This window comes from Trachurus japonicus, chromosome 2 (assembly GCF_045865225.1).
Source record: "Trachurus japonicus isolate A0001 chromosome 2, Traja_1.0".
In the NCBI taxonomy this organism is placed as follows: Eukaryota; Metazoa; Chordata; class Actinopteri; order Carangiformes; family Carangidae; genus Trachurus; species Trachurus japonicus.
Window position 1 is genome coordinate 4,673,994 of NC_140908.1, and position 10,461 is coordinate 4,684,454.

General features: G+C 46.0%; 1 protein-coding gene across 1 annotated transcript in view; it reads left to right on the top strand.

The window, feature by feature from the left end:
* LOC146990648 (transmembrane protein 182-like) overlaps nucleotides 1-3,340 on the top strand; it is a 30,524-nt gene extending 27,184 nt beyond the window's left edge. Inside the window, exon 5 of the mRNA XM_085804301.1 lies at nucleotides 3,151-3,340. Within this exon, the coding sequence (XP_085660427.1) occupies nucleotides 3,151-3,340 (190 nt within the window). The remainder of the gene's footprint in view (nucleotides 1-3,150) is intronic.
* The last annotated feature ends 7,121 nt before the right edge of the window (nucleotides 3,341-10,461 follow it).

The following is a 10,461-nucleotide window of genomic DNA, read 5'->3' on the forward strand; positions in this document are numbered from 1 at the left end:
ACTGTGCGTGCACAACTCTGCACCTCAACTTTGATAACTGGATCCAAGAATGGTGCGCAGTTGCGCACGTGAACACACCTCCGTCCCGGAATGCCTAGACAACCATATGGTCAGCACGTGCATATTAATTAGCCATGTGCTCTGTGGAGCGACAACAAAGTGACAACGAAGACAACGGGCGGAGGGAGGGGAGAGAAAGCTAGATACATGGCATCGGGCAATAAATCAGGTAAAAACCTCCCAAATCTCAACAAAAGGGAGCAGAAAAAAAGAATAATCTTATGTAATCTGCCCCTTTATTCCAGACAATCTTTTTTTCTTCTTTTACCTATGTTAAAACGATGTAAAGCAGCAGGATAAACTCAGGTGACAGAATAATAACAGTCTCAGTAGCTGCAGATCAGTGTGCGCTGCTGTGTGCTGTGTGTTTTTAAACTTGGAGGGTTTGTTTTTTTCTTCTCTAATAGGCCTATGTATTTGTGTATGAGAAACAGTGTCTCAGATGAAAAAATAAAAATAAATCAGAAGGACACGTCTGACTATAACGTAATCAATCAATGTCGGAAAAGCGGAATGTTTGAAAAATAGTAAAGTGCCGCTACTCCGACAATGAAAAAAAAAAAATGTCGGAATAGTGGGATGCTTAAAAAATAATGTTAATGCCGCTATTCCGACAATTAGAAGTCAATGTTGAAATAGCGGCATGTCTGAATAGCAGCATGTAACCCCTGCTTCAGCATACGATGGCCTAAACCCCCAGTGGTGTTGTTTGGCCAGGCGCCTGTTGTGAGCTATTTGTCTGTGCTTTTTCAATTTTCATGATGGCCCGTTATACAAATGTGATTTGTGGATGTGTTCAGTGTTTAAACGTATTTGCTAGATGGATGGTTAGATAAGGCTACATGATCGGTCATAGTTGCAGGCTGAGGATCTCGTGCACATAATTGCACGTCAGTCTCCGATCTCCAGATTTATACAGTTGGTTGTTATTCGAGTGCACGAGTTTGGTGTCTTTCATTCATTTTAATTGTTGTATTTTATTTATTGTCTATTCGTTTCTGCATTGCCCTGATCGCGCGCCAGTCTCCTATACCTGGCATTTATTCATTGTTCAAGTGCGCCAGTGTGGTGCCAATTATTGTCTTTTATTTATTTGAATTATCGTCTATTTATCGTCAATTACTTTCTGCATTGTAATGCACAACTTTGCCTCTCCTTTTTAGGCTATAGGCTAATTTTCTTGGCTTATTGTAATGTTATAGTCCTACTTTATAAAAAGAAAAAAAAATAACGGTATTGCACAACAATCGCGAGTTAGGGACCCCCCCGAATATTGATGGGTATTTCGCACACTGCCTGATGAGATGGAGCGGGTGTAAACGGACAATAAGTGATGGGTGCGCCTGTGGAGTGTGTCATCTATGGGAACCGTGATTGATTTGACACCTCGTTCTGGTCAACATTTATCTCCCGGCAAGTCGTAGATATATATGATGTACCAGCAGGATTCATTTCCTGTAGGAAACATGGATTTCATACTCGTATTCTCCTCAAATCTGTCTTATCCACACAGGTGTGTTGCAATATTGTGCAACTTGTGGTATTTGTGCTTTCAACAGCGTCGTCAATGAGCTCAATCAGCTTGTTAGTGGCAAAGTCATTCAATGAAACAAATTTGCGACAAATCGGGCTCCCGTGAAGAGAGAGGGGTCAAGAGGTCAGGCCGGTGGGAAGGTTGCAGGGGAGCGAGGATTCATTTCGGAGAGGTTGCCCCCACCCCTCCCTCCCTCCCTCCCTGCCTGCCTGCCCTAAACCGGAGTGGTGATAGTAAAGATACACTGCCAGGAGAAGAGGCCGGCCTTTCTTGGGCCTTCTCCATTAAAGCGGACGGGGTGGAACAATCGTCTCCGTTGTTCGGGGCCGGAAAAGTGATGAGGTTGCAAATGGAATCCCGTGGAGGGAAACAAAAGATGAGGAGACTGTTTAGTGCAACCGGACTCTCGGGTAGGTGCCCCTCTTGGACACGTTAATTGATCTCATTTGTTACCTATACCTGCCCGATCAAGCTGCTATCAAGCGAGAGGAGGTGGGGAGGGCGAGGGGTGCAGCCGCTGCGGTGTCATGTCCCGTTAGGATACGGAAAGAGGAAAAGAAATGATAACGAAGATGCACCTTAGGAGGAGAGTGTGAAGAAAGGCAGAGGAGATCAACAAAGAAGGGGGGAAAAGAGGGGAGGAGGGGTGATGCAAGAGAAAGGGGAGTACAGTAAAAGTGAGACGGAGAGCAGAGGGCAGCCTCTCCTGCCGGCCCCGACGCTCTAGTCTTACAGGCTTCATTTCACCGCGTCTCCGATGGGCCCTGAAACAAGACACTCCCAAATATCCCAATTACACCTGCACTTCTTGTCCTTTTGTAATGGGAATTCAGCTTCTTTTTTTTCCCCCCTTCTAAACTCTCTCTCCTCCCTGAGTCGCAGCGCACACAAAGTGGACAATTGTCCGGCGTGGAGCTGAGACGACCTGCTCAAACATCCATGTCTGTTTTACTGGAGGCGGGGCGGATCAGATGTGCTTTTAATGGCCCTAATTGGACAGTGTATTAGTCTGCAGTTATGTAAACTGTATGTCTACCTTCTGCAGTCAGGGAGCATTTCACGTTTCAGAGATCTGGAGGGTTTGTTCCCGATGCCCTCTGCGTGACCCCAGGTGCTCCACATCCTCTTTTGCAAACAAAAAAGGAGTTTGGGGCTCGTAGTGAAAAGCAAAAGATCCAGATTAGAGAAGAACAACAGCAGGTTTTCATCTTAAAATGTGAATCTTCACCACCCTGTGATGCTCGATTTGCAGCATCATTCGTATTCTCCCCACACTCCCGCTCCTCTACGTCGCTATTTGTCTTCAGTTCAACCGTTTTTATCATCCACCCGAGTGATGCAGTGACTATGCACAAGCCAAGGAGGCAGAGCGAAGTCTCTGAGGACTTTGCCCCCCTGTTTTTTTTTTGTTTTTTTTCCACGAGCTGATTTGCTACCCTTTGGTTGAGCGATGATGTGCGTATCCTTTTGCCCTCAGCGACACAAAGTGCAAGTTTGTTTGTTCAAGGTCTCTGAAAAGTGAGCGTGCGATCTCTAGCTGTGCTCTTTTGTCTCAGCGTGTCTTTTGCAACTTCGGCGCCCCCGCCCACCCCCCCCAACCCCGCCCCGCCACCCCGGCCACCCTCTCCTGCCGGCATGTCTTCTGAGCTGGCATGGCAGGGTGAGAGCTCTCCAAGCTGCCCGCAGCTTCTCATGCATCCTGCTTGGCTGTCACAAGACGAGATGGGCGCCATTCAACCCAATTAGTGAAATCCACTCTGATGTTGCGAAGAGGGGGGACGAAAAAAAAAAAAAAGGAGAAAGAAATCACATTTTTATTTCGCCCCCTGTCCGTCATCTGCCAATTTCACTGGAAGTAAGAGAGTGGCACCAATTAATGACCGTGGGCCGGAGGCGGCACCAGCACTGGCACTGGAACAGCATGTTTCAAGCGTCGGGTGGCATCATGCGAGGCCTGCTTCTCCACCGACGCTAAAGCAAATGAAATGAGACTAATAGGGAGCTCATTTCCAGCCGCTGATTAAAAGGCCTGGGAGATCCTGAGGCATCGCCCATGTCCAGGTCTAGGCCCGGCATCGCGGGGCCTTCACATTGCTCCTGTAATGTCATTTTGGACATCGGCACGTCTGTCTCCCTGAGGTCATCCTTCTTCAGACTCTCGTTTTGTTTGTTCCGCAGCAAAAGGCTCGGGCTCGGAAATCTACACTTTCCTTTGGGGTGTTAATTAAGGGGAGCATCCAAAATTAATCAGCAAATTCACTAGGGCGAAGGGCGATGTGTCTGAAGGCCTGGAAACAAAGTCCGTGAAACGCCCGCGGAGAAAGAAGCCCTCGGCTATGGCCAGGCAGAAAAACAAGTGCACAGACGGCGATCTGACACAAAAATTCATGTATGTATAAAATTTTACACTCATTTTCCCTGTCAGCTTGTCACAATGAATTATAAAGGTTGATTCGCTTATCCGGCTATGGGAGATCACACACGCCCGGTCATCTGAACACCATCATATGGTCAGTGTCTGCCGGTGGAGGCCTACTGCAGCGCTAACCTGCCCAGCTGAAGCTACACCGGTGTGGGACCGCAGGAGTTCGATCGCTTCTCCAAACTCGTGTGGATGATGATGATTCTCCTGCCGAGAGCGCCAAGGCCGTTTTTGGAAATTGACGCCGCAGTCACGAACTTAAACTGTTTCTTTTGTTTCTTTTGGTTCTCCACCTTCATTAGAGCCACTTCCTTTTTCTCCTTTCATTCACCTTATCCCTACTTTCATTACGCAAGCATACTTAGATAACTCTCCATTTTTGTCTTTCAATTTATCTTTGGAGTTTTTTTTTGCCACATTCTCTAATTAGCACAGTGCCTGCAGGCTATTTGTGACCTTTCCATATGTAAATAGATGGATGCTTCCCTCCCTCTCCCCTCTTTCCTCTCCCCTCTTTTTTCTCTGCCTTCTCTCTGACTTGCACTGACAGGATGAGTGCAGTCGGAGTGAGCCAGTGCTCATCTGTGGATGGATGACACCACTCAAGGCATGTTTGGCAGCGGCTGCGGCGATATCGGGGAGCGAGGTGTTTCGCGAGCGTGGTGATTGACAGCTGCCAGGTGTGACACCGCCAGCCTGACACAGTGTGTAGCAACTGTCTCCTGTCACTTCCCCTCTCCTCATCGCCCCCCCCTCCTCCTCGCGCCGAGGCCCGCATCACTCGCGCCCGTCCTTTAAGCCCCCTCGCCCAGCTGGAGTGCACTAACTGCAGAGTGCACTTCCAAAGAGGCCGCGCCGCTCCACAGCTTTAGTTCCTTCATCTAGGACAGGAGTTTGTTTCATACTTGGAGTTGTATTTTTTTAACAGTATTTAATGCTTTTCAAACAACAAGTCAATACAAACTTATCAGTTTCTACACCGCCTACAACTTCTTTACTTACGTAGTTGAGCTGTTTGTGGAGACACTTTTGCATAAGTCCATTTTTCTGACTTTATTTTTTACTTTTTTTTATTGTTGCATTACTGATTTTGCAGTTGCAGTTGAATATCCTGGACTGGCTGCGTAGATATGTGTGACCGATGTTGTTCTGGCCTGCCCTGAGTGGGTTTCCAACCCGGGTCTCCCGCACCATGGACGACGATGCTAACCGTTTAGCCAAGAGGTCAATGACCACTTGGCAAGTGGATTAGCACGTCTTTTATGGGTGAGTGAGTTTAACTTCAGTACCGCTAACCGCCACACGCTGTCACTTCTCTTTACTGGTACCTGGTGACTGTGACTATACCCATACGGTATACACATACGGTATTAGTCCGCATGTATTTGTAATGGAAAGTAAAGACCTACAAGTCAAACCACGAACCTGTTTAACTGAGTCGTTTCATGCAAAGTTTTCATTTGGTTTCCCATGCTGCTGCTCGACACAGTTTTTCTCTCACCCTTTACCTTTCGCTGACAATTTCACATGCTCACTTCATGCGCCAGCAAAGGTGCAGCAAAACTGAAAAAGCTGTGCGATGTTCAACGAGCGAGACGACTCCTGGCTCGGAACAGTTTTCCTACGTGTGTGAACAATGTGGCACTTTGAAAACTAATAGCATCAGATATTTATTGTTAAACTCTTTTTAAAAAAGCAGCTAAAGCGTATTTATTTCCCTGCTTTATAGATCAATCGCTCTCCTTTGTTATGCATGTTTTCTCCTTTCAACATGATATTCTTCATTGAGCGTCCAGAATGAATTGAGTTACATGGAAAAACATATGAAAGGATGTTGTGAGTGGCCAACGCTGGCAGAGGCTCTGCTCAGTTTGGGGTGAATATTAACAATTCCTTTCTCACTTGCTGAAGTCAAGTTACATGCAAGTTAATGGGATTCAGCCATAAACCGGTGTCAGGACCCCGGTTTGAATAATGGGCTCTCTGGCTACTCACCAGGCTCTGCTCACAGAGACAACTTTGAGGAAACAATATGAAAAGAATACATGTGAAGTTGGTGAGACTTCCTGGCCGCCGGAGAACTTTTCTCGACGCCAAAAGTGGAATATGCTGCCGGTATGAATCCCAATATGGATTCTTATTCCTCAGAGACAATCCAAAGTGTTTTTTACTCACATTAGCATACATTACGGAAAAGGCGGCTGGATTGCCAAACTAGATCACTTTAAAAGACAAATGCATACAGCAGATATGAAAGTGAACCCAGTTATTATGGCATATTAATTGATGATAATCTTTTGTGCCAGTTCACCACTTAGAAATGGATGATCTCTGACCTGTGCCGGCGATAAATATAGATACCAGAGCGGGGTAAACACAGATGAGTGCACGGCGTGCGGCACAGCAAATAACTTAGGAGAGTTGTCATCTCCTGTGCACACACACACACACACACACACTGCCGCACAGACGAGACAAGATACAGCAAGTAAATAAAGCTGAAATATATGCGACATAATTGTTTTACCCAGGCATTACATTTAATGCATGAATAATGTCTACAAATGGCAGGTCTCTTCCTTTCATTTTTGCAAAGAGAAGTGTATTTACGGACTGCTGGTGGTCCCTGGAGGCCCCCCCACCCCCCCTTCCTCCACCCCCCACCCACCCTCAGCAGTATTTAATACCTCTAAAGTGCATAATTGCTGATCAGAGAGTCTGCGATGCTCTGTTTGGTTGTGTAAAGGACTTCTTTCAACGAGGAGCGGAGAGAAGAGAAAAGGGAAGGAACGCTACACCTCTGGTATCATGTGCCATATTTGTTCGCCGTGTCTGGTAGGACACAGCGACGTCTCAATGGTGTCTCTTTACCGGGGTCTTTTTGTGGCTTGGTTGTTGGCTATAACCACCGGCTGCACAGAAAAGCCACTTAATAAGTAAAGGCTCACAGTGTGATTCTGATCTGGCACGGTGACCTCTGGAGAGGCGCACCCACGGGCCCTCTGTGTCCCTCGGTGTCCATGTCCCCCCCGACCACAATGGGTGGCAGGGACGTGACATCAACATTATCTCCCCACCCTCCCCCCTCCCTCTCCCTCTCTCCTGCCACCCACACTCACCCAGCACCTGCTCAGCCGCCACTAACCAACCCCCAGAGTGGTGCATGTGTCCCCGGCCGAGGCCACGGCGCATTCCAGCCCGACACTGATGCGAGGTGACCGGACTGGCCGGTTCACACGGCCCCTCCAGTGGCGCTGGGGCCGCAGCCAGAGTCGCATGCATGCAGACAGCTGGAGGAGGAGGAGGAGGAGGAGGAGGAGGAAGAAGAGGACGCAGGGTACAAACAGCAAGAGAGAACAAGTGGAGTTAAAGTTGGCAGGTTCAGCCGAGCAGCTGAATGTCAGCAGCAGCAGCAGCAGCAGCAGCAGCCAGAGCTTCGCCTGAAAGTGAACAGAGGAAAAACTTGTTGAAGTGATAATCCATGTGTTTTTATTCCAGCGTCTTCCTCTGGGGTTAAGTTTGCGACACATTCCTCAGATTAGCTCTAATGTGTTTCCTTGGATCTTTTTTTTGGGGGGATGAAGTTAAAATATCTGCTGCATGAAACACATTAATTGTCAATGTTTTTTTTGGTTTTTTTTGCAGGAGTGAAATTGTGAAATCCCCTTTTTAAAATTTTCCATCAAGTGGCTACACTCAGTTTAACATGTGCGTTAAATTAATATTTACTGTGGTTAAGTTTTAATTCCAACTGCCAACTCTGGCACATTACCTCAAATGACATTTCTGTTTATTATTGCACATGCACTATTCTCATTCGATTTCTTCTTCGTTCAATTTTGTTTTTCCAAGCTTGCAAGTTTGATTTACTGTTTAATAAAATCATCACAAAGGGAAAAATATCTTAATAAATAAATGAATCCTTTTGAGAGCATGCAGGGATGGACAAAAAATATGATTAATAAATCAAATTTCAAAGCTTAACATTGAATCTTTGTCCCCCCAGGATAAAAACACACTTATATTTATTACTATTACTAGATGTAGTACTGTTACTACATCTTGAAATCACTGTGCTCTTATTGTGAAACTCTGCTTCAACTGCTGAATAAAGAGTTGTTGACTGAAGAGGATAAACCACTGCAGCATGCATGTTCACCTCAATATTCAGAAGGTGTATTCATTATTCCTAGAACAGAACTTTTACATCAAACACATTATTAATTGTATTTTTCGTTGCCCGTACTCTGTTACACGGTCATGAAAATGACCAATTTATTGCTATATTTTAATATTTAATAGCTAATTAAGAATAATGGCAATACAAAAGAAAAGCAAGATCTGTGTCTTAATTAAATACAACTGCTCTCAGGCAAAATCCTGCCACCCGACAAATATTTCACTCCTTCTCAGATGCAAAGATCGGTGGCTTGTGCTGTCAGGAAAGTGTTAATTAATGAAAGAAAACCTTCAGCTTGGTGAACATATGCAGGCATAACCCCAGCTCTTGCACTTAGGCAGCCACTTACACACACACACACACACACACACACACACACACACACACACACACCCAACCTTATTAGCCTCCATCCTTATGTGGGATCACTGTTTGTCGGTGAGCCGTTGCTCCACTTTTTCTTTTCTAAAGGAGGAAGAGAATGAAAGAGAGAGAGAGAGGGGCCTGAAATAATTTGTTTAATTTGGAGCAGCTCCCAACTCAGCAGGTGAGAGGACAGGGGGAGAAAGGGTGTGTGTGTGTGCGTGTGTGCGTGCAGGTCTTTTTGTGTGTGGGTCTTTCTCATCATACGGAGGGGTGTGGATGGGTAGGGTAGGATGGGGGGGTTTCGGTGGCAGATCAGAGTCTCACTTCACTTGCCCCAGCTGCAGACCCTCGGTTTGGGTCATGATGACATGTGGAAAGCAACCCCCCTCCCCTCCCCTCCAGCACCCCCCCTCCCCTCCCCACCTCACCCTGCCTCCCCCCGACCCCGCCACCACAAACCCAACTCCTAATTATCTCTGAATAGCAATTTTATTGAACCCTAATTTGTGGTAATGAATTGTGATAGGTGGCAAGGCAGAGGGAAAGAAAAGAAAAACTAACCCCCTCCATACACCCAACCACCTCCCCCCCTCCCACCCAACACACACACACACACACCTCCCTTTGTTAATTGTTAGGGCGCTCTCAGCCAGATAATCAGTGTTGTTCTTTGTGTTTGACCCTTGCTGACCAGATAAGATGTTCATATGATGTCCAATTCAGGTGCAGTTACATAAGAACAAATGGACGTGACGTGAGGCACCGGGTGAGTCAGTTTGCCTGCAAAAAGAGGAGGGAGGGGGGGTGACGGGACAAACGAAGCATGACCTTGTGAAAATCTGTGGTGCATTGGACACATTCTGATGCTCGGCTCCACAGTTATCACTAATAAATGCATTTTTTCTACGGATTTATTACAAAAAAACAACAAAAGAAAACCCAAAAACAAATACCAATGTGTGGTTTTCTCAGCTGAGGGCACTCCGGGCCTGGATCTGTCTTTTGGCAGCGCTTGATCACTTGAAAGGCGGCGAGTGAGGCGGCTGAAGGGCACTCGAGCCGCGGTGATTCGAGCCGGCTGCAACAGGACTCTCCTCTGTGGAGCGTCGTCGACGGAAACGAGAGTTCTCATCAGACGGGCCAGGGGTCACGGAGTCAAACCGGCCGGCCCCGAAAGAGATGAGACTCTCTCTCTGTCCGTCTTATCTCTCTCTCTCTCTGGGAGGGGGGGTGAATATCCAAGGGAGGGTGGATGTGCAGTCGTTTTAAAGGCCTTGTTTGAATATGTGCAGTTTAAACATGGCATGGAGATTGATTGGAATTGGAGAGTTCATTTATTTCCAATGCATTTATGATCTTATTTGAACAAGACACTGTTAAATGTGATTTAGTTTAAAGGACCTCACTTGAAATGATTGCTTTAACTTTTTCTTGCGAGTTGTGTGAAGCTGTTCTGAGTTCTCGCATACATTTGCAGCATTTACGTATTTTTTTTTTTTTACTTTTATTTTTTCTGCCCATGCACAGGTACAAACATGTGGTACAGTACAATGCAGAACAACGGTGTACTTTAGAATTACATGACTAAATGTATATTTGACTTTACTGTTATCCAGACTATTGCACTTTACGGTACAATGTTGTACTGCTATATGCACTTTATTAAGACTGATTGCACTTTTTTATTGTTTGTACTCTGCACTTGAACGGATGTATTTACTGAATGTACTGTTCTCTTATTATTATCTGTTTATATTGTGTTTTTATTTTTATCTAGCGGGCATCTGCTAGGGACAACAGATGGAAATTAGCCAATGGCTGTAATCTGGCATGTTAACGTTATTGTATTACATACAGTACGGTGATGTCCATTAACTTGCACTGTCCCTCCCAAATAAA